Source organism: Hermetia illucens, chromosome 1, assembly GCF_905115235.1.
Source record: "Hermetia illucens chromosome 1, iHerIll2.2.curated.20191125, whole genome shotgun sequence".
Lineage (NCBI taxonomy): Eukaryota > Metazoa > Arthropoda > Insecta > Diptera > Stratiomyidae > Hermetia > Hermetia illucens.
In genome coordinates, this window is record NC_051849.1 from 33,342,353 (window position 1) to 33,367,071 (window position 24,719).

The window sequence follows — 24,719 nt, forward strand, 5'->3', positions numbered from 1 at the left end:
TAGCGATTGACACCAAATTTGGTAGAAAGGTGGGAACTGTGAACGCTCACGCATATAGTGAGTTAGATCCTTTTACGATGAATTTAAGGGGGGGGTTTTCATACATGCAAAAGGGGAGTGTAAATTTTTTTCATCAAATATAGTCGTGTGGGGTATCAAATTAAAGGTTTCGGTTAGTACTTTTCGAAGCCGGTCTTAGTTTTGACTTTTGTTGAAAAGGTGGGGAGTGCGGGGGGTTGAAACTGGTCATTATTTTCACGAACCCATTCTCAGGAACTACCAAACCGAAAAATCTGGAAAAAATCAGGAGGCTGCCACTGTGCCTAGGCTCCGAAATACGCTCCATATCGATACCTGTTTAAATAAAGTTAATAATAGTATATTACTATAACTTTTAGTAATTGACAGGAAAACCCCCCTTAAGTTCACCCTAGAATCACAAAATTTTGCAGCAATATAGGTTACAGTATAGAGCATGATCTTACCAAAGTTGCTGAAAATCGCACTAGTACTAAAAAGTTATACTAGGTCAAAGCTGTCGCTCCTCTGCAAATTCAAGACTATGAATGTCAATATCACTTGAAAGTGGCTATTTTCACATAATATATGCATATTTTACGTGCTACATGCTAATGGGACAAATGCACACCCAAATCTCTCTATAAAAGAAATACACAAAACCTTTCATACCTGAAGCGTCTAGCTTCCGGTTTCCCGACTTGTTTTTTCTAAGTTCAAGCAAACCATCAATAAAGCGGACTTCAAATGAGATTGAGCCTTAAAATGCCGAGGAGGAGGAGGGAGGAAACCCCATATGCTACACCCCGTTTGCAGCTGAGGCTAAAGGGAGCGAATCCAATCCGTAGTGGTTTCACTGCACCTTGATCGCGGTATTTGTTACTGTTTCCTGTTCACCTCACAGTGGAGTATATGCCATCGACACAGTCAGACTGCTCTTCAGTTTCATTATCATCACACGTAAAGCTCTGGAAGTGATAAGCCCACAGCGGTGAGACGAGCAAAGACACCTTTTGGGACTGAGGTTCGAACCCAGAGATGCAAGATTGAGTGGCTAACGATCTGCCCCCTCAACCATTATGCCGTCTCGACATCTGTTACTCAGATATATTTGGCTTCACGTGCAAGGTTGAGCCATTTTTTTTGTCTTTGTTATGGCGGTCTAGGTGATAACGTTTTTATCTCGGCTTCGCTTGACATTTGGGTCTCAAGTCCTATTTCGTTGAAGTCCAGATGTGAAGGGGCGTCCAAGCGATGGAACTGCATTTATAAGGATTTTCGCGTTAATAGCTCCTAGTCAATAACACACTTAAGGACTAAATAAAAAAATATTTTCATGTCTGTATTTTAAATACAAAACTAAATTCTTTTATCTAATCTTATTCTATTTTCTAATTTTGAATATTATTTTCCGGAACGGGTACTGTTTTCAATAGGAATCGTCACAGAATTATCCGCGGAGTTTGAAGCTATGTTTTCTTGGCTTGCTGTGGCCGTTTTGAAATCCGGTAGACCGCTTTGCACAACAAAGTCCTCGTATGAAGGCAAGTCGTCTTTTACACTTCCTTCGCCCGATCTGGAGGTTCCTTCTCGGTTAGGATTGCTGATCGAATATACTCGTATGGCTAATAAGGGGAAATTCAGATTTTAATATTTTCAAGCTAAAATTCGGGTAAACTATGGGGCATACTTTGGCTTGGGGTTGATTCTCCTAGTGCCCTCTCTACTAATATATCATGGATCCTGACCTGAAAGTTAAAGATTGTATTGTATTTACGGTTTTTCTTTAGGAATTAGGTTACGGCTGGATGATTGTTTACTTACCGCGAAATATAACAAAAACATAAAGACGAAAATCCAGATAGCGATAAAATATTCCATCTATACAGACTGCTGAATGGACCACTAAATATTGAACAGATGGTGTGGACAAAACATGAGCCAATTTCTCAATACTGCACTTGGAGCTGGTGTAGAATCTACTAAGTGCTGAGAATTTATCTGAACCTTTACCGAATTTCAACTCATCGACGTATGTATAATACAGTAAATAATTTATATCTGATTTACAACCGCGATAGGTTGATTAGATAGCAAATAGCCTAGTATAAGTATTTACATTTCTAAATATTTGCGATACAATTACACATTGTGATATATTGAAAACAAAAAGGTGAAAGATCTAATCTATGTATTATCTTTAGATATATACATGTGTTTGTATGCGGAATTTTTTTGCGGAGTCATCACTACGACCTACAATATCGGCTTGATAAAATGCATTTGGGTTAAGATTAGTTAAATGCAATCGTGATCCTTGATAATGATATGGTGCAGATAAAATCAATGATTGGCTGTTATTGGTGTTTCACAGAACATATCGCTGTTTGTTTGGTGTTTGCTTGAGCGGAAACTCTCATTATGTGACAAGTATAGCAGTCAACTCAAGGACTAACAAAAATAAATTAGATACGGTTTCAGTGAAGCAAAGGAAGGTGATATGAGATCAATGTAATATGCACTGTTCATTCATTCACATTTCAAATATATATATATACCCACCCTGGCGTACCAGGTTTATCCTCACCTGAGTTGCAAACGCAGAGCGGGGTTGCGGATAATGACATGACCCACCGGGTCAGCTACGAATATCGCAAGTTAATCTTGTAAATAAGTAGCCGCGGACAAGTAGAACGTTTGTGTTCGTCCTCCCTTACCGATTCTTCCCTTTCAGGGGGAGTAAACCTCCTTAACAAATCCGTAATCCGGGGTGAAGGGATCGACGCGCCTATCGGATGAATTGCAGTGACGTTGCACTGTATTTCAGCGGCTCCCCTTCAAATACCTTCCCTACCTTTGGAGGTAACCATGGGGCATTGCAACATTGGGGCTCTGTTGCAGGGTTGACTGCCTCCCCAATACTCGTGCGAACAAAATTGGGGAAAATAATTCAAATTTTTTTGATGGGACCCCAGGGACACGAAGAGAGTACCCAACACGGTTAAGGGTCGTTCAACAACATCAGAGCGGCTGTTCGCCCTTGGATGTTTTGGCGGTTATGCCGTCAATCACCAGGGACCCCGGCGTCGTATGGTTTGGACGAACCAACTCAACGAATTTATCATCATCAACGGCGCAACAACCGGTATCCGGTCTAGGCCTGCCTTAATAAGGAACTCCAGACATCCCGGTTTTGCGCCGAGGTCCACCAATTCGATATCCCTAAAAGCTGTCTGGCGTCCTGGCCCGCGCCATCGCTCCATCTTAGGCAGGGTCTGCCTCGTCTTCTTTTCCTACCATAGATATTGCCCTTATAGACTTTCCGGGTGGGATCATCTTCATCCATACGGATTAAGTGACCCGCCCACCGTAACCTATTGAGCCGGATTTTATCCACAACCGGACGGTCATGGTATCGCTCATAGATTTCGTCATTGTGTAGGCTACGGAATCGTCCATCTTCATGTAGGGGGCCAAAAATTCTTCGGAGGATTCTTCTCTCGAACGCGGCCAAGAGTTCGCAATTTTTCTTGCTAAGAACCCAAGTTTCCGAGGAATACATGAGGACTGGCAAGATCATAGTCTTGTACAGTAAGAGCTTTGACCCTATGGTGAGACGTTTCGAGCGGAACAGTTTTTGTAAGCTGAAGTAGGCTCTGTTGGCCGACAACAACCGTGCGCGGATTTCATCATCGTAGTTGTTATCGGTTGTGATTTTCGACCCTAGATAGGAGAAATTGTCAACGGTCTCAAAGTTGTATTCCCCTATCCTTATTCTTGTTCGTGCTTGTGTTTGACCAGTGCGGTTTGATATTGTTGGTTGATTCGTCTTCGGTGCTGACGTTGCCACCATGTATTTTGTCTTGCCTTCATTGATGTGCAGCCCAAGATCTCGCGCCGCCTGCTCGATCTGGATGAAGGCAGTTTGAACGTCTCGGGTGGTTCTTCCCATGATGTCGATATCGTCAGCATAGGCCAGTAGTTGGGTGGACTTAAAGAGGATCGTACCTCTTGCATTCACCTCAGCATCACGGATCACCTTCTCCAGGGCCAGGTTAAAGAGGACGCATGATAGCGCATCCCCTTGTCGTAGACCGTTGTTGATGTCGAATGATCTTGAGAGTGATCCTGCTGCTTTTATCTGGCCTCGCACATTGGTCAGGGTCAGCCTAGTCAGTCTTATTAATTTCGTCGGGATACCGAATTCTCTCATGACCGTGTACAGTTTTACCCTGGCTATGCTATCATAGGCGGCTTTAAAGTCGATGAACAGATGGTGCAACTGTTGTCCATATTCCAACAGTTTTTCCATCGCCTGCCGCAGAGAGAAAATCTGATCTGTTGCTGATTTGCCTGGAGTGAAGCCTCTTTGGTATGGGCCAATGATGTTCTGGGCGTATGGGGCTATCCGGCCTAGCAAGATAGTGGAGAATATCTTATAGATGGTACTCAGCAACGTGATACCTCTATAATTGCTGCACTGTGTGATATCTCCCTTTTTATGTATGAGACAGATTATGCCTCGTTGCCAATCGTCAGGCATTGATTCGCTGTCCCATACCTTGAGCACAAGTTCATGAACCACTTGGTGTAACTGGTCGCCTCCATATTTAACCAATTCGGCTGTAATTCCATCGGCTCCTGGTGACTTATGATTTTTTAGCCGATGAATTGCACGGACTGTTTCTCCTAAACTTGGTGGTGGCAGTATTTGTCCGTCGTCTTCAGTTGGCGGGACCTCCAACTCGCCGATGTTCTGGTTGTTCAGTAGCTCATCAAAATACTCAACCCATCGCTCTAATATGCCCATTCTGTCGGAAATCAGATTTCCCTCTTTGTCTCGGCAGGATGAGCATCGAGGTGTATAAGGCTTCATCCTGCTGACTTGTTGGTAAAACTTCCGCGCCTGGTGCGGTTGCTCCCTGTACTTTTCTAGTTCACAGACTTGTTGGTTCTCCCAGGCTTCCTTTTTCCGTCTGTGAAGTCGCTTCTCCGCTCGACGGAGTTCGTGATAAGTCTCTGCGCGTGCCCGCGTTCTTTGAGAATGCAACATTACTCGGTATGCGGCATTCTTCCGTTCCGTTGCTAGCTTACATTCATCGTCAAACCAGCCGTTCCGACTCCTTTTGCGGCTGGGGCCAAGTATATTTGTGGCCGTATCCATGATAACGTTCTTCAGGTGGTTGTGAAGATCATTAGTTGATGCTTCATCTCCAGGTCCTCTATTGACTGCGGTTATTGCGGCATCCATTTCCCTCTTATAGGTGTCGCGGAGGGTTGTGTTGTGGATGGCTTCAGTGTTCACTCTCACCTGATTGTCAGAGGGGATTCTAGGTGGTATTGTTATTCGAGCTCGGAGCACCATGCCAACGAGATAGTGATCCGAGTCTATATTGGCCCCCCTATATGTTCTGACATTCATCAAGGCTGAGAGGTGGCGGCGTTCGATCAACACGTGGTCAATTTGGTTGAAAGTGGTCCCGTCTGGAGAGGCCCACGTATGTTTGTGGACCGCTTTCCGCGCAAACCAGGTACTTCCAACAACCATTTCGTGTGACCCTGCTAATTGAATAGTCCGCAGTCCGTTATCATTTGTTTTTTCGTGTAAGCTATGGGAGCCAATGTATCGCCTGAATACGGGCTCCTTCCCTACTTGGCTGTTAAAATCCCCAAGTATGATTTTGATATCATATCTGGGACAGGCTTCGAGGGTTCTTTCTATTGCCTCGTAGAAGGTATCCTTCTCCGACTCTGCAGTCTCCTCTGTAGGGGTGTGAACGTTTATGAGGCTTATATTTCTAAACTTGCCTCGCAAGCGCAGAGTGCATAGCCGTTCGCTTATACTTTCAAAGCCGATAACAGCAGGTTTCATTTTTTGGCTGACTAAGAAACCTACTCCGAGCACATGGTTTACTGGATGGCCGCTATAATATATGGTGTAGTGGCTCTTCTCCAGGAAACCGGTCCCTGTCCATCGCATCTCTTGCAACGCTGTTACATCAGCCCTATATTGGGACAGGGTATCGGCTAGCTGCTTATCAGCTTCATCTCTGTACAGGGAGCGCACGTTCCATGAGAAAATGCGCAAATCGTTGTTCCTTTGTCGTTGCCGGGTCCGTCGTTTTAACATCCGTCCTATCCGAGGCTCCTGTTGTGGCTTCGTAACAGGTTGTTTTCCGTGTAGGGTTGTCAGCCCTACCCAACCCCCAACCTGGAGGACCAGTTGGTACAATTTGTCCCGTTTTTAGGCGCGGGAGACTCGCGTTCATCCTTCTCCGTCTGCAGCTTTTCGTCAAGAAAGAGCTCCCAGCGGTCACCACGTGGAGGTGGAGATAGGGTTTGGTAGTAGAGCTGTTGGTGTTGGTTCAGCAGGCATTTCCCAGGTTTTATGCTCCATCGTGGGTACCAATCCACGTTTCGCCCCGGGACCTATACTACCCTTTGACCACGAATTTATCGTCCGCGCCTATTACCGTGTCACGGATTTGGAACGGAATCCATCAGGGTATAGACATCGACTCCATGACGCGTTCATAACCCGATTTCCGGAGCTAAGTCATGTTCCGGAACAGAACGTCGTCAACCAATACCGAGTTGCCTTACCAACTAGGTAACAAATCTTCCAAGAGGTTTCACTTGAGCTCGGGCTGGAGTCATCAAATTACTGGACTAGACAAAGGAGTAACACAAGTACTCCACCTGTAAGGCACTCCATGAATCCAATAGTCAGGAGAAGCTTAGTAACTGGGGATGTCGACCCAATTTATAATGAGGCTTTGACCGCATTCCAGGTCGCATTGAGAGAGTATGCTGAGATTCTCCTAGACGCTAGGCCAAAGATCCCAAAACTGAAGTTTACTTCGGCAACTACTAACATCATTGCTGCCGTTGACAGAATTTTGGCTGATTGTTTGGCTAGCGAGATTACTGCTACAGAAGTTCACAGCCTGATCTACGTTGCAGCTGCTATGGTTATTCGTCTCCATAATCAACATCTTAGAGCGAATAACAGAGGTATGCGGATTGGTCGTGTGACGCAAGCACTCCTTGGAAATCCATCACCAAGAGTGCACAAATGCGTTGCGAACATCATTGGAAACTACCATCTGTCCAATGATATGCCAGTCGAAGAAATCCTCGAGGTGCTGAAGCAAAAACTTGCGGTATGCTCCAATCGCATCCGTAAGTATCAGAAAAGCTTTCAGCGAAGGACAGACAAGACCTTGTTCTTCCAGAACCAACGGGGATTCTACAAAAATCTCACCAACTCAGATAGGGAAAGTAACCTCGATTTGGATCAGGCAGAAGACTTCTGGAGAAGTGTTTGGAGCGAATCCAGCCGTTGCAATTTAGAAGCAGCGTGGCTCCCACACCTTATGCGTTCATGCGAGGCCCTCCCTGAAATGACCATGCTTGACGTAACTGAAGTCGACGTTGAAGCAGCCCTTGACAAGGCAGGTAACTGGAAGGCGCCAGGAGTTGACAAAATTCACAACTTCTGGCTGAAGCGGTTCAAGAGCACTCACAGGATATTGGCAAATCAATTTAGTTAGATGATTGCCGATCCTGATTTAGTTCCACCATTTTTCACCAAGGGGATAACTTTCCTCATCCCCAAGGAACAGGGTGCCTGTTGCCCTACAAAATCTCGATCAATTACTTATCTTCCTACCATCTACAAGGTCTTCACTTCAGTTCTGTGCGCGAACATCTCAAAACATCTTGATGTTTATAAATTGATAGCTGAGGAGCAAAAAGGATGCGCAAAAGGCTCCCGAGGCTGCAAAGAACAGCTTATAATCGATACGGTAGCTGTAAAGCAGGCTGTCCATCAGAAACGAAATATCTCGACAGCCTACATCGATTATAAATCAGCCTTTGACTCCATATCACATTCGTGGTTACTACAAGTGTTACGCTTGTTCTTCTTCTGAGAACAGTAATGAAGAATTGGAGCACGAAGCTATCGGTATCCTCACAAACATCAGGAGAGATACCAATCAGGCGTGGCATTTTTCAAGGCGACTCTCTAAGCCCACTGTGGTTTTGTTTGGCTTTGAATCCGCTATCCCATCTTTTGCATGAAAGCAAATACGGGTTCCAAGTCAAGCATGGCATATTGTCGAAATGTACATTAAGCCATTTAATGTACATTGCCAAAGACGAGAACCAACTTCACTCCTTGCTGGACATCACCATCCAGTTCAGCAGGGATATCGGCATGCAGTTGGGTTTGGAGAAATGTCGCATAAAAACAATTGTTCGGGGAAAACAGACCGACAACGGAGGATACAGCCAAAATAATATCCGAATTGAGGGCATGGATTCGGACGACGTCTACAAATACCTCGGCACACCTGCTGTGGCAATAATCAAATCTAAATTGCTGGGGGAATTTGAACGGCGTCTGGATCTTGTCCTTAAAACTGAGCTGTACGGGAAAAATAAAATCATGGCAATCAACACCTTCGCCATTCCCGTGCTTCTATACACTTTCGGTGTGATACAGTGGAGTAATACTGATTTAGAATCTGTCAATAGACGGGTAAGGGTAGTTCTTGCAAACAACAACATGCACAATAGAGCTGCCGAAAAATTGAGGATCACTATCCCACGTCATCAGGGAGGAAGGGGGGTACTTGATTTAAAAACGATGCACTACAATCAAGTGCATTCTCTTCGTGAGTTTTTCTATGAGAAACAATCCTCTAGCCAAATACATCAGGCTACCGTCATGGCAGATAATAAATTATCCTTTGAACTTGAGAAGCAGAGAATGGGATCCCATGTCGAATGTTACTTCAGTTCAACAGAAGATCGACATGTGGAAAGAGAAACCTATTCACGGAGGTCATATAAAAAATTTGTTGTTGTCAGGCATTGACATCGAAGCCTCCATCAAATGGTTGACAAATGGTGTACTTTTCTATGAGACCGAAGCATTCCTAACTTCAATTCAGGATGCTTCGCTCCCAACAAAAAATTATAAACGGTACATTCTTCACGACTCCTCAATCACCAACTCCAGTTGTAGGTTATGCAACTGTGAAGAGCACATAACATCTGCGTGCAGGATGTTGAGCAGCACCGAGTACACCAATCGTCATAACTCCGTCTGCAAGATTCTCCATCACAACCTTGCGTTGAAGTATAACTTAGTGGCAACCTACCATCCTTACTATAAGTATACTCCGCAGAGAATCTTGGAAAATGATCGGGTCAAACTACTGTGGGATCACACTATTGCCACCGACCACAGTGTTAATCATAACAGACCCGATCTGGTTCTGCTTCTGAAGGAAGAACGAGCGTGCTTTATAATCGATGTAGCCGTACCGTTGGACCGGAACACTGTTGAAAAACAGCACGAAATCCGGAACTACGGCCCCTTGGCAGACGATATGAAGCAGACCTGGAGACTACAAAAGATCGAAGTAGTCCCAGTAGTAATTTCAGCGACGGGATTAGTCCCGCAGAACTTACATAAAGCGCTGAAAACCCTCGATCTTAGGGCTGGACTATACATGGAGATGCAAAAAGCGGTTATCCTTGCAACCTGTGCTAGAGTCCGAAGAGTCCTGTCAGGTAACAATCTGACCTAATGGGTTTCAGTCTTGATCCGCACTGTCTTCGATATAAGATCCATGCCTCTGTAGTGTAGAACCTCCGCGTCATTGGTTGAAGTGTTTGCGACAATCGGGATGTAATAATACATTTTCGCATGGTCGCACACACTTTGCGTTAAAACGCATCATCGCTGTGATGCGGGCCTTTGGATGTTGCCTTCAGCCTATCCTTAGGTTGGTCGCCCCTCGGTCCGGTTGGGCGGGAAGAGGGTCCGTGGGCTTTTTTAACTATATTTTAACACACGTAGGTGTTAAAAAATCTTAAAAAGACACATGCATTTCAGCTCTGCCGTGTGAATGTCAAAGCTAGCATGGATGTAATGTGGGATTCGCACCAACTAAAAAAGCACTCCCTCCTATTTCTTGCCCTTGCCTCACGGGACCACCATCTAGGCATTACTTCACGGGGCGGACCTGCCTTTTGTAGGCCCTCATGTTTCCAACTGTGCAGCCCTCCTTGCTTCCTTCACAGCTTCATTCTGTTTTTAGGGTACAGCCTCTCCATTTCTTTGTGCTCTTCTTCCGCGTGCTTCTCTCAGGAGCTGGGTTTGTATCCGCACGATTGTGTGAATGACGCAAGTTCAGTTTCCCCCCGACCTGAGCATTTCCCGGATTAAGTTTTGGGGGCTCACGCCGACTCTCAGGACCTCGTTCAGGCTTCTTCTCTCCTTCCGGAATCTCGGGCACTCAAACAACACATGCCCCGAGTCCTCTGGGATCCCACGACATCTGGAACAGTTCGGGGAATCATCCAATCCGATACGATGCAGATACGTTCGGTAGCAACCAACATGTCCAGTGAGAAACTGCGTGAGGTGATAGTCTATCTCCCCGTGTCATCGGTCAAGCCATTCCCTAATTTCAGGAATAAGCTTGTATGTCCATCGAACCTTCGACGACTCGTCCCACCGTTGTTGCCAGAGTCTATGCGACTCTTCTCTCGGTGACCTGCTACTGTTCCTGATGGACCCGCCTGCCTCCGTCCATACAAGCATCGCATCTCGCTCGCTAATAGGTCAATAGGGGCCATCCCTGCGATTACGAACACCGCATCATCCGAACTAGTTCGAAATGCGCTGCATACCCTCAGCGCAATCAGACGATAGGCAGAATTTATCTTCCTCCAGTTCTGTACGTTGTCCAAAGCCTCCGCCCACACAGGCGACGCGTACAGCAATATGGACCGCTCGACCCCAGCTATCAGTAACCTGCTACATTGTTTTGGCCCACCTAGGTTCGGCACCATCCTGGTAAGGGCCGTGGTGGCCTTTGCGGCTTTTTAACGGGCCTACGGTATATGCCCTTTGTAGCGAGAGTCAGGCGAATGTATTTGATGGTCGGCTTTGAGACAATCATCTGGCTTCCAACCCGCCGACTGACCGTATTTATTTTCCGGCGATTTGTAATGAGGATTGCCTCCGTTTTTTCCTCCGCCAGGCTCAGGATGATCCAGCCCGGAAAGTCTATAAGGGCAATATCTATGGTAGAAAGAGAGGACGAGGCAGACGCTGCCTAAGATGGAGCGATGGCGTAGGCCAGGACGCCAGACAGCTTTTAGGGATATCGAATTGGTGGACCTCGGCGCAAAACCGGGATGCCTGGAGTTTCTTATTAAGGCAGGCCTAGACCGGATATCGGTTGTTGCGCCGTTGATGATGATGAAGTAATCAGGTGTATTAATTCTGGCCAATGAATTATTGTAGTCCTAGTTGGCGGAGTTGAATGCATTTTTTACATCCACCGTCACTACGGCACAGCACTTACCAGAGAGGATTGCCTCTTGAGCCAAGTCCACCATTCTTCTTACCGCGCTAACAGTAGAGCGAGCTTTCCGGAACCCATAGTGTTCATCCGCAAGACCATTCTAGTCTACCACGATTGAGAGTAATCTATTGTAGATGATGCGCTCGAACATCTTCCCCAAAGTGTCCAACAAACAGATAGGCCGATAGGATGCTGGGTCCGCTGGTGGCTTCCCTGGTTTAGGTAGCAACACCAGTTTTTGCCTTTTCCATTCTGGAGGAAATGCGGCTCCCGCCATGTACGCCTCGAAGGTATTTATGAACCAGTCAGCTCTGGTCCCCACGCCGGGTGGGATCATCCTCATCCATACGGATTAAGTAACCCGCCCACCGTAACCTATTGAGTCGGACGGTCATGGTATCGCTCATAGATTTCGTCATTGTGTAGGCTACGGAATCGTCCATCCTCATGTAGGGGGCCAAAAATTCTTCGGAGGATTCTTCTCTCGAACGCGGCCAAGAGCTCGCAATTTTTCTTGCTAAGAACCCAAGTTTCCGAGGAATACATGAGGACTGGCAAGATCATAGTCTTGTACAGCAAGAGCTTTGACCCTATGGTGAGACGTTTCGAGCGGAACAGTCTTTGTAAGCTGAAATAGGCTCTGTTGGCTGACAAAAACTGTGTGCGGATTTCATCATCGTAGCTGTTATCGGTAGTAATGCTATCATAGTCGGCTTTAAAATCGATGAAAAGATGGTGCAATTGATATCCATATTCTAACAGTTTTTCCATCGCTTGCCGTAGAGAGAAAGTCTGATCTGTGCTGGTTTGCCTGGAGTGAAGCCTCTTTAGTATGGGCCAATGATGTTCTGGGCGTATGCGGCTATCCGGCCTAGCAAGATAGCTGAGAATATCTTATAGATGGTACTCAGCAACGAGATATCTCTATAATTGCAACACTGTGTGATATCTCCCTTTTTATGTATGAGACAGGTAATGCCTCTTTGTCAGTCGTTCAAACCTGACGAACCACTTGGTGTAACTGGTCGCCTCCATATTTAACCAATTCGGCTGTAATTCCATCGGCTCCTGGTGACTTATGATTTTTAAAACGATGAATTGCACGGACTGTTTCTCCTATGCTTGGTGGTGGCAGTACTTGTCCGTCGTCTTCAGTTGGCGGAACCTCCAACTCGTCGATGTTCTGGTTGTTCAGTAGTTCATCAAAGTACTTAACTCATCGCTCCATTATGTCTATTCTGTCGGAAATCAGATTTCCCTCTTTGTGTCGGCAGGATGAGCATCGAGGTGTGTAAGGCTTCACCCTGCTTCTTGTTGGTACAACAAACTTCAACGCCTGGTGCGGTTGCTCCCTGTACTTTTTGAGTTCACAGACTTGTTGGTTCTCCCAGGCTTCCTTTTTCCGTCTGTGAAGTCGCTTCTCCACTCGACGGAGTTCGTGATAAGTCTCTGCGCGTGCCCGCGTTCTTTGAGAATGCAACATTATTCGGTATGCGGCATTCTTCCGTTCCGTTGCTAGCTTACATTCATCGTCAAACCAGCCGTTTCGACTCTTTATGCGGCTGGGCCCGAGTATGTTTATGACCGTATTTATGATAACGTTCTTCAGGTGATTGTGAAAATCATTTGTTGATGCTTTATCTCCAGGATCTCTATTGACTGACGTATAGGTGTTGCGGAGGGCTGTGTTGTGGATGGCTTCAGTGTTAACTTTCGTTATTCTGTTATTCGAGCTCGGAGCACCATGCCAACGAGATAATGATCTGAGTCTGTATTGGCCCTCCTATATGTTCTAGCATTCATCAAGGCTAAGGGGTAGCGGAGCTCGATCAACACGTGGTCAACTTGGTTGAAAGTGGTCCCATGTGGTGAGGCCCACGTATGTTTGTGGACCGCTTTCCGCGCAAACCAGGTGCTTCCAAACAACCATTTTCTGTGACACTGCTAATTGAATAATCCGCAGTCCGTTATCATTTATAACGTATCGCCTGAATACGGGCTCCGTCCCTACTAGACTGTTGAAATCTCCAAATATGATTTTGATATTATACGTGGAACAGGCTTCGAAGGTCCGCTCAACTGCCTCGTAGAAGGTATCCTTCTCCGACTTTGCAGTCTCCTCTGTAGGGGCGTGAACGTTTATATTTGATATTATATTTCTAAATTTGCCTCACAAACGCAGAGTGCATAGCCTTTCACTTATCTCTTCGAAGCCGATAAGAACAGGTTTCATATTTTGGTCGACTAAGAAACCTACTCCGAGCACATAGTTTACTGGTTGGCCATTATAATACACGGTGTAGTGGTTCTTCTCCAGGAGACCGGTCCCTGTCCAACGCATTTCCTGCAATTCTGTTACATCAGTCTTATATTGAGACAGGGTATCGGCTAGCTGCTTGGCAGCTCCATCTCTGTACAGGGAGCTCACGTTCCATGAGAAAATGCGCAAATCGTTATTCGTTGCCGGGTTTGTCGTTGTAAAATCTATCCTGTCCGTGGTTCCTTCTGTCTGCAGTTAAGAAAGAGCTCTCAGCGGTCACCGCGTGGAGGTGGAGATAGAGTTTGGTAGTAGAGCTGTTGGTATCGGTTCAGCATTCGGTTCCCAGGTTTTAGGCTCCATCATGGGTACCAATCCACGTTTCACCCTGGGGACTATACTACCTTTTGGCCACCACCAAAAATGTAGTAACATACTATTATTAACTTAATTTGAACAGATATTGATATGGAGAATATTTGGACACCATAAATTAATAATAATAATCGCTGGCACAACAATCGATATTGGATCAGGGTCTTGAAGTGTGTTAGAGCACATCATTCAAGACCGTAACGGTACACTATAGTACACTGTAGGAGGCAATGTGGTCAGCGTTGCGCTCGGCCAAGATCAATACCCTGATTTGACTCCGGTACTCATTCACAGCTGAGTCGACTGGTATCCGACGTCAAATCACGATACAAATCCCACTGCCGCCAGCGAAAATTGAACCGCGACCTTCCGTACGACAGCCTTGTGTTCTAACCACTCAGCTATCCGGACACCGTAAATTGCAGAGTGCAAATTCCTGCATTTTCCGAATCTGGGTCGCCTCCCTGTTCGCACGAGGTATCGCCCACCGCAATCCGCCGATTTTGCATTTTTGTCCATTTTTACGACCCGGGGGTCGTGAAAATTTTCAATTTTCTTCGATTTCGACCAGGCCCTCTGGCCGTCGATTTTCCTCGATATCTTGCTTCTCACGAGTCGTAGAGTGAAAATTCTTGCATTTTCTGAATCTGGGTCGCCTCCCCGTTCGAACGAGGCATCGCCCACTGCAATCCGCCGATTTTGCATTTTTGTCCATTTTTACGACCCGGGGGTCGTGAAAATTTTCAATTTTCCTCGATTTCGACCAGGCCCTCTGGCCGTCGATTTTCCTCGATATCTCGCTTCTCACGAGTTGTGGAGTGAAAATTCTTGCATTTTCTGAATCTGGGTCGCCATCCCGTTCGAACGAGGCATCGCCCACTGCAATCCGCCGATTTTGCATTTTTGTCCATTTTTACAACCTAGGGGTCGTGAAAATTTTCAATTTTCCTCGATTTCGACCAGACCCTCTGGCCGTCGATTTTCCTCGATATCTCGCTTCTCACGAGTCGTAGAGTGAAAATTCTTGCATTTTCTGAATCTGGGTCGCCTCCCCGTTCGAACGAGGCATCGCCCACCGCAATCCGCCGATTTTGCATTTTTGTCCATTTTTACGACCCGGGGGTCGTGAAAATTTTCAATTTTCTTCGATTTCGACCAGGCCCTCTGGCCGTCGATTTTCCTCGATATCTCGCTTCTCACGAGTTGTGGAGTGAAAATTCTTGCATTTTCTGAATCTGGGTCGCCTCCCCGTTCGAACGAGCCATCGCCCACTGCAATCCGCCGATTTTGCATTTTTGTCCATTTTTACGACCCGGGGGTCGTGAAAATTTTTAATTTTCCTCGATGTCGACCAGGCCCTCTGGCCGTCGATTTTCCTCGATATCTCGCTTCTCACGAGTTGTGGATTTTGCATTTTTGTCCATTTTTACGACCCGGGGGTCGTGAAAATTTTCAATTTTCCTCGATTTCGACCAGGCCCTCTGGCCGTCGATTTTCCTCGATATCTCGCTTCTCACGAGTCGTAGAGTGAAAATTCTTGCATTTTCTGAATCTGGGTCGCCTCCCCGTTCGAACGAGGCATCGCCCACTGCAATCCGCCGATTTTGCATTTTTGTCCATTTTTACGACCCGGGGGTCGTGAAAATTTTCAATTTTCCTCGATTTCGACCAGGCCCTCTGGTCGTCGATTTTCCTCGGTATCTCGCTTCTCACGAGTCGTAGAGTGAAAATTCTTGCATTTTCTGAATCTGGGTCGCGTCTCCGTTCGAACGAGGCATCGCCCACTGCAATCCGCCAATTTTGCATTTTTGTCCATTTTTACGACCCGGGGGTCGTGAAAATTTTCAATTTTCCTCGATTTCGACCAGGCCCTCTGGCCGTCGATTTTCCTCGATATCTTGCTTCTCACGAGTCGTAGAGTGAAAATTCTTGCATTTTCTGAATCTGGGTCGCCTCCCCGTTCGAACGAGGCATCGCCCACTGCAATCCGCCGATTTTGCATTTTTGTCCATTTTTACGACCCGGGGGTCGTGAAAATTTTCAATTTTCCTCGATTTCGACCAGGCCCTCTGGCCGTCGATTTTCCTCGATATCTCGCTTCTCACGAGTCGTAGAGTGAAAATTCTTGCATTTTCTGAATCTGGGTCGCGTCCCCGTTCGAACGAGGCATCGCCCACTGCAATCCGCCAATTTTGCATTTTTGTCCATTTTCACGACCCGGGGGTCGTGAAAATTTTCAATTTTCCTCGATTTCGACCAGGCCCTCTGGCCGTCGATTTTCCTCGATATCTCGCTTCTCACGAGTCGTAGAGTGAAAATTGTTGCATTTTCTGAATCTGGGTCGCCTCCCCGTTCGAACGAGGCATCGCCCACTGCAATCCGCCGATTTTGCATTTTTGTCCATTTTTACGACCCGGGGGTCGTGAAAATTTTCAATTTTCCTCGATTTCGACCAGGCCCTCTGGTCGTCGATTTTCCTCGATATCTCGCTTCTCACGAGTTGTGGAGTGAAAATTCTTGCATTTTCTGAATCTGGGTCGCGTACCCGTTCGAACGAGGCATCGCCCACTGCAATCCGCCGATTTTGCATTTTTGTCCGTTTTTACGACCCGGGGGTCGTGAAAATTTTCAATTTTCCTCGATTTCGACCAGGCCCTCTGGCCGTCGATTTTCCTCGATATCTCGCTTCTCACGAGTCGTAGAGTGAAAATTCTTGCATTTTCTGAATCTGGGTCGCCTCCCCGTTCGAACGAGGCATCGCCCACTGCAATCCGCCGATTTTGCATTTTTGTCCATTTTTACGACCCGGGGGTCGTGAAAATTTTCAATTTTCCTCGATTTCGACCAGGCCCTCTGGCCGTCGATTTTCCTCGATATCTCGCTTCTCACGAGTCGTAGAGTGAAAATTCTTGCATTTTCTGAATCTGGGTCGCCTCCCCGTTCGAACGAGGCATCGCCCACTGCAATCCGCCGATTTTGCATTTTTGTCCATTTTTACGACCCGGGGGTCGTGAAAATTTTCAACTTTCCTCGATTTCGACCAGGCCCTCTGGCCGTCGATTTTCCTCGATATCTCGCTTCTCACGAGTCGTAGAGTGAAAATTGTTGCATTTTCTGAATCTGGGTCGCCTCCCCGTTCGAACGAGGCATCGCCCACTGGAATCCGCCGATTTTGCATTTTTGTCCATTTTTACGACCCGGGGGTCGTGAAAATTTTCAATTTTCCTCGATTTCGACCAGGCCCTCTGGCCGTCGATTTTCCTCGATATCTCGCTTCTCACGAGTCGTAGAGTGAAAATTCTTGCATTTTCTGAATCTGGGTCGCCTCCCCGTTCGAACGAGGCATCGCCCACTGCAATCCGCCGATTTTGCATTTTTGTCCATTTTTACGACCCGGGGGTCGTGAAAATTTTCAATTTTCCTCGATTTCGACCAGGCCCTCTGGCCGTCGATTTTCCTCGATATCTCGCTTCTCACGAGTCGTAGAGTGAAAATTCTTGCATTTTCTGAATCTGGGTCGCCTCCCCGTTCGAACGAGGCATCGCCCACTGCAATCCGCCGATTTTGCATTTTTGTCCATTTTTACGACCCGGGGGTCGTGAAAATTTTCAATTTTCCTCGATTTCGACCAGGCCCTCTGGCCGTCGATTTTCCTCGATATCTCGCTTCTCACGAGTTGTGGAGTGAAAATTCTTGCATTTTCTGAATCTGGGTCGCCTCCCCGTTCGAACGAGGCATCGCCCACTGCAATCCGCCGATTTTGCATTTTTGTCCATTTTTACGACCCGGGGGTCGTGAAAATTTTCAATTTTCCTCGATTTCGACCAGGCCCTCTGGCCGTCGATTTTCCTCGATATCTCGCTTCTCACGAGTCGTAGAGTGAAAATTCTTGCATTTTCTGAATCTGGGTCGCCTCCCCGTTCGAACGAGGCATCGCCCACTGCAATCCCCCGATTTTGCATTTTTGTCCATTTTTACGACCCGGGGGTCGTGAAAATTTTCAATTTTCCTCGATTTCGACCAGGCCCTCTGGCCGTCGATTTTCCTCGATATCTCGCTTCTCACGAGTCGTAGAGTGAAAATTCTTGCATTTTCTGAATCTGGGTCGCGTCCCTGTTCGAACGAGGCATCGCCCACTGCAATCCGCCAATTTTGCATTTTTGTCCATTTTCACGACCCGGGGGTCGTGAAAATTTTCAATTTTCCTCGATTTCGACCAGGCCCTCTGGCCGTCGATTTTCCTCGATATCTCGCTTCTCACGAGTCGTAGAGTGAAAATTGTTGCATTTTCTGAATCTGGGTCGCGTCCCCGTTCGAACGAGGCATCGCCCACTGCAATCCGCCAATTTTGCATTTTTGTCCATTTTTACGACCCGGGGGTCGTGAAAATTTTCAATTTTCCTCGATTTCGACCAGGCCCTCTGGCCGTCGATTTTCCTCGATATCTCGCTTCTCACGAGTCGTAGAGTGAAAATTGTTGCATTTTCTGAATCTGGGTCGCGTCCCCGTTCGAACGAGGCATCGCCCACTGCAATCCGCCGATTTTGCATTTTTGTCCATTTTTACGACCGGGGGGTCGTGAAAATTTTCAATTTTCCTCGATTTCGACCAGGCCCTCTGGTCGTCGATTTTCCTCGATATCTCGCTTCTCACGAGTCGTAGAGCGAAAATTCTTGCATTTTCTGAATCTGGGTCGCCTCCCCGTTCGAACGAGGCATCGCCCACTGCAATCCGCCAATTTTGCATTTTTGTCCATTTTTACGACCCGGGGGTCGTGAAAATTTTCAATTTTCCTCGATTTCGACCAGGCCCTCTGGCCGTCGATTTTCCTCGATATCTCGCTTCTCACGAGTCGTAGAGTGAAAATTGTTGCATTTTCTGAATCTGGGTCGCGTACCCGTTCGAACGAGGCATCGCCCACTGCAATCCGCCGATTTTGCATTTTTGTCCATTTTTACGACCCGGGGGTCGTGAAAATTTTCAATTTTCCTCGATTTCGACCAGGCCCTCTGGCCGTCGATTTTCCTCGATATCTCGCTTCTCACGAGTCGTAGAGTGAAAATTCTTGCATTTTCTGAATCTGGGTCGCGTACCCGTTCGAACGAGGCATCGCCCACTGCAATCCGCCGATTTTGCATTTTTGTCCATTTTTACGACCCGGGGGTCGTGAAAATTTTCAATTTTCCTCGATTTCGACCAGGCCCTCTGGCCGTCGATTTTTCTCGATATCTCGCTTCTCACGAGTCGTAGAGTGAAAATTCTTGCATTTTCTGAATCTGGGTCGCCTCCCCGTTCGAACGAGGCATCGCCCACTGCAATCCGCCGATTTTGCATTTTTGTCCATTTTTACGGGGGGTCGTGAAAATTTTCAATTTTCCTCGATTTCGACCAGGCCCTCTGGCCGTCGATTTTCCTCGATATCTCGCTTCTCACGAGTCGTAGAGTGAAAATTGTTGCATTTTCTGAATCTGGGTCGCGTCCCCGTTCGAACGAGGCATCGCCCACTGCAATCCGCCGATTTTGCATTTTTGTCCATTTTTACGACCCGGGGGTCGTGAAAATTTTCAATTTTCCTCGATTTCGACCAGGCCCTCTGGTCGTCGATTTTCCTCGGTATCTCGCTTCTCACGAGTCGTAGAGTGAAAATTCTTGCATTTTCTGAATCTGGGTCGCGTCTCCGTTCGAACGAGGCATCGCCCACTGCAATCCGCCAATTTTGCATTTTTGTCCATTTTTACGACCCGGGGGTCGTGAAAATTTTCAATTTTCCTCGATTTCGACCAGGCCCTCTGGCCGTCGATTTTCCTCGATATCTCGCTTCTCACGAGTCGTAGAGTGAAAATTCTTGCATTTTCTGAATCTGGGTCGCGTACCCGTTCGAACGAGGCATCGCCCACTGCAATCCGCCGATTTTGCATTTTTGTCCATTTTTACGACCCGGGGGTCGTGAAAATTTTCAATTTTCCTCGATTTCGACCAGGCCCTCTGGCCGTCGATTTTCCTCGATATCTCGCTTCTCACGAGTCGTAGAGTGAAAATTCTTGCATTTTCTGAATCTGGGTCGCCTCCCCGTTCGAACGAGGCATCGCCCACTGCAATCCGCCGATTTTGCATTTTTGTCCATTTTTACGACCGGGGGGTCGTGAAAATTTTCAATTTTCCTCGATTTCGACCAGGCCCTCTGGCCGTCGATTTTCCTCGATATCTCGCTTCTCACGAGTCGTAGAGTGAAAATTCTTGCATTTTCTGAATCTGGGTCGCCTCCCCGTTCGAACGAGGCATCGCCCACTGCAATCCGCCGATTTTGCATTTTTGTCCATTTTTACGACCCGGGGGTCGTGAAAATTTTCAATTTTCCTCGATTTCGACCAGGCCCTCTGGTCGTCGATTTTCCTCGGTATCTCGCTTCTCACGAGTCGTAGAGTGAAAATTCTTGCATTTTCTGAATCTGGGTCGCGTACCCGTTCGAACGAGGCATCGCCCACTGCAATCCGCCGATTTTGCATTTTTGTCCATTTTTACGACCCGGGGGTCGTGAAAATTTTCAATTTTCCTCGATTTCGACCAGGCCCTCTGGCCGTCGATTTTCCTCGATATCTCGCTTCTCACGAGTCGTAGAGTGAAAATTCTTGCATTTTCTGAATCTGGGTCGCCTCCCCGTTCGAACGAGGCATCGCCCACTGCAATCCGCCGATTTTGCATTTTTGTCCATTTTTACGACCCGGGGGTCGTGAAAATTTTCAATTTTCCTCGATTTCGACCAGGCCCTCTGGCCGTCGATTTTCCTCGATATCTCGCTTCTCACGAGTTGTGGAGTGAAAATTCTTGCATTTTCTGAATCTGGGTCGCCTCCCCGTTCGAACGAGGCATCGCCCACTGCAATCCGCCGATTTTGCATTTTTGTCCATTTTTACGACCCGGGGGTCGTGAAAATTTTCAATTTTCCTCGATTTCGACCAGGCCCTCTGGCCGTCGATTTTCCTCGATATCTCGCTTCTCACGAGTCGTAGAGTGAAAATTCTTGCATTTTCTGAATCTGGGTCGCCTCCCCGTTCGAACGAGGCATCGCCCACTGCAATCCCCCGATTTTGCATTTTTGTCCATTTTTACGACCCGGGGGTCGTGAAAATTTTCAATTTTCCTCGATTTCGACCAGGCCCTCTGGCCGTCGATTTTCCTCGATATCTCGCTTCTCACGAGTCGTAGAGTGAAAATTCTTGCATTTTCTGAATCTGGGTCGCGTCCCTGTTCGAACGAGGCATCGCCCACTGCAATCCGCCAATTTTGCATTTTTGTCCATTTTTACGAGGGGTCGTGAAAATTTTCAATTTTCCTCGATTTCGACCAGGCCCTCTGGCCGTCGATTTTCCTCGATATCTCGCTTCTCACGAGTCGTAGAGTGAAAATTGTTGCATTTTCTGAATCTGGGTCGCCTCCCCGTTCGAACGAGGCATCGCCCACTGCAATCCGCCGATTTTGCATTTTTGTCCATTTTTACGACCCGGGGGTCGTGAAAATTTTCAATTTTCCTCGATTTCGACCAGGCCCTCTGGTCGTCGATTTTCCTCGGTATCTCGCTTCTCACGAGTCGTAGAGTGAAAATTCTTGCATTTTCTGAATCTGGGTCGCGTCTCCGTTCGAACGAGGCATCGCCCACTGCAATCCGCCAATTTTGCATTTTTGTCCATTTTTACGACCCGGGGGTCGTGAAAATTTTCAATTTTCCTCGATTTCGACCAGGCCCTCTGGCCGTCGATTTTCCTCGATATCTTGCTTCTCACGAGTCGTAGAGTGAAAATTCTTGCATTTTCTGAATCTGGGTCGCCTCCCCGTTCGAACGAGGCATCGCCCACTGCAATCCGCCGATTTTGCATTTTTGTCCATTTTTACGACCCGGGGGTCGTGAAAATTTTCAATTTTCCTCGATTTCGACCAGGCCCTCTGGCCGTCGATTTTCCTCGATATCTCGCTTCTCACGAGTCGTAGAGTGAAAATTCTTGCATTTTCTGAATCTGGGTCGCGTCCCCGTTCGAACGAGGCATCGCCCACTGCAATCCGCCAATTTTGCATTTTTGTCCATTTTCACGACCCGGGGGTCGTGAAAATTTTCAATTTTCCTCGATTTCGACCAGGCCCTCTGGCCGTCGATTTTCCTCGATATCTCGCTTCTCACGAGTCGTAGAGTGAAAATTGTTGCATTTTCTGAATCTGGGTCGCGTCCCCGTTCGAACGAAGCATCGCCCACTGCAATCCGCCGATTTTGCATTTTTGTCCATTTTTACGACCGGGGGGTCGTGAAAATTTTCAATTTTCCTCGATTTCGACCAGGCCCTCTGGTCGTCGATTTTCCTCGATATCTCGCTTCTCACGAGTCGTAGAGTGAAAATTCTTGCATTTTCTGAATCTGGGTCGCCTCCCCGTTCGAACGAGGCATCGCCCACTGCAATCCGCCAATTTTGCATTTTTGTCCATTTTTACGACCCGGGGGTCGTGAAAATTTTCAATTTTCCTCGATTTCGACCAGGCCCTCTGGCCGTCGATTTTCCTCGATATCTCGCTTCTCACGAGTCGTAGAGTGAAAATTCTTGCATTTTCTGAATCTGGGTCGCGTACCCGTTCGAACGAGGCATCGCCCACTGCAATCCGCCGATTTTGCATTTTTGTCCATTTTTACGACCCGGGGGTCGTGAAAATTTTCAATTTTCCTCGATTTCGACCAGGCCCTCTGGCCGTCGATTTTCCTCGATATCTCGCTTCTCACGAGTCGTAGAGTGAAAATTCTTGCATTTTCTGAATCTGGGTCGCGTACCCGTTCGAACGAGGCATCGCCCACTGCAATCCGCCGATTTTGCATTTTTGTCCATTTTTACGACCCGGGGGTCGTGAAAATTTTCAATTTTCCTCGATTTCGACCAGGCCCTCTGGCCGTCGATTTTCCTCGATATCTCGCTTCTCACGAGTCGTAGAGTGAAAATTCTTGCATTTTCTGAATCTGGGTCGCCTCCCCGTTCGAACGAGGCATCGCCCACTGCAATCCGCCGATTTTGCATTTTTGTCCATTTTTACGGGGGGTCGTGAAAATTTTCAATTTTCCTCGATTTCGACCAGGCCCTCTGGCCGTCGATTTTCCTCGATATCTCGCTTCTCACGAGTCGTAGAGTGAAAATTGTTGCATTTTCTGAATCTGGGTCGCCTCCCCGTTCGAACGAGGCATCGCCCACTGCAATCCGCCGATTTTGCATTTTTGTCCATTTTTACGACCCGGGGGTCGTGAAAATTTTCAATTTTCCTCGATTTCGACCAGGCCCTCTGGCCGTCGATTTTCCTCGATATCTCGCTTCTCACGAGTCGTAGAGTGAAAATTGTTGCATTTTCTGAATCTGGGTCGCCTCCCCGTTCGAACGAGGCATCGCCCACTGCAATCCGCCGATTTTGCATTTTTGTCCATTTTTACGACCCGGGGGTCGTGAAAATTTTCAATTTTCCTCGATTTCGACCAGGCCCTCTGGTCGTCGATTTTCCTCGGTATCTCGCTTCTCACGAGTCGTAGAGTGAAAATTCTTGCATTTTCTGAATCTGGGTCGCGTCTCCGTTCGAACGAGGCATCGCCCACTGCAATCCGCCAATTTTGCATTTTTGTCCATTTTTACGACCCGGGGGTCGTGAAAATTTTCAATTTTCCTCGATTTCGACCAGGCCCTCTGGCCGTCGATTTTCCTCGATATCTCGCTTCTCACGAGTCGTAGAGTGAAAATTGTTGCATTTTCTGAATCTGGGTCGCGTACCCGTTCGAACGAGGCATCGCCCACTGCAATCCGCCGATTTTGCATTTTTGTCCATTTTTACGACCCGGGGGTCGTGAAAATTTTCAATTTTCCTCGATTTCGACCAGGCCCTCTGGCCGTCGATTTTCCTCGATATCTCGCTTCTCACGAGTCGTAGAGTGAAAATTCTTGCATTTTCTGAATCTGGGTCGCCTCCCCGTTCGAACGAGGCATCGCCCACTGCAATCCGCCGATTTTGCATTTTTGTCCATTTTTACGACCGGGGGGTCGTGAAAATTTTCAATTTTCCTCGATTTCGACCAGGCCCTCTGGCCGTCGATTTTCCTCGATATCTCGCTTCTCACGAGTCGTAGAGTGAAAATTCTTGCATTTTCTGAATCTGGGTCGCCTCCCCGTTCGAACGAGGCATCGCCCACTGCAATCCGCCGATTTTGCATTTTTGTCCATTTTTACGACCCGGGGGTCGTGAAAATTTTCAATTTTCCTCGATTTCGACCAGGCCCTCTGGTCGTCGATTTTCCTCGGTATCTCGCTTCTCACGAGTCGTAGAGTGAAAATTCTTGCATTTTCTGAATCTGGGTCGCGTACCCGTTCGAACGAGGCATCGCCCACTGCAATCCGCCGATTTTGCATTTTTGTCCATTTTTACGACCCGGGGGTCGTGAAAATTTTCAATTTTCCTCGATTTCGACCAGGCCCTCTGGCCGTCGATTTTCCTCGATATCTCGCTTCTCACGAGTCGTAGAGTGAAAATTCTTGCATTTTCTGAATCTGGGTCGCCTCCCCGTTCGAACGAGGCATCGCCCACTGCAATCCGCCGATTTTGCATTTTTGTCCATTTTTACGACCCGGGGGTCGTGAAAATTTTCAATTTTCCTCGATTTCGACCAGGCC

At 47.2% G+C, this 24,719-nt stretch overlaps 2 protein-coding genes across 2 annotated transcripts in view; one reads left to right on the plus strand and one right to left on the minus strand.

Moving 5' to 3' along the window:
- Window positions 1–1,335: 1,335 nt before the first annotated feature.
- Window positions 1,336–2,033, minus strand: LOC119659628. Its single transcript, XM_038067830.1, has 3 exons — window positions 1,843–2,033; window positions 1,709–1,766; window positions 1,336–1,643 (listed from the first exon to the last, which is right to left on the minus strand). The coding sequence occupies exons 1-3, from the start codon at window positions 1,897–1,899 to the stop codon at window positions 1,423–1,425; spliced, it is 336 nt and encodes a 111-aa protein (XP_037923758.1). The 5' UTR covers window positions 1,900–2,033; the 3' UTR covers window positions 1,336–1,422.
- Window positions 2,034–2,058: 25 nt separating this feature from the next.
- LOC119659621 overlaps window positions 2,059–24,719 on the plus strand; it is a 46,564-nt gene continuing 23,903 nt past the window's right edge. The window contains exon 1 of the mRNA XM_038067820.1: window positions 2,059–2,191. The gene's annotated coding sequence lies outside the window, so the exon portion shown is untranslated. The remainder of the gene's footprint in view (window positions 2,192–24,719) is intronic.

What these genes read in the sequence shown, in the direction of transcription:
- LOC119659628 (XM_038067830.1), bottom strand. Translation starts at nt 1,899, where the DNA reads ATGGAATATTTTATCGCTATCTGGATTTTCGTCTTTATGTTTTTGTTA. An exon ending in TGTTTTTGTTATATTTCGCG is followed by an intron (nt 1,767 to 1,842) that starts GTAAGTAAACAA and finishes TTTAACTTTCAG; the next exon opens with GTCAGGATCCATGATATATT. An exon ending in AGAATCAACCCCAAGCCAAA is followed by an intron (nt 1,644 to 1,708) that starts GTATGCCCCATA and finishes TCCCCTTATTAG; the next exon opens with CCATACGAGTATATTCGATC.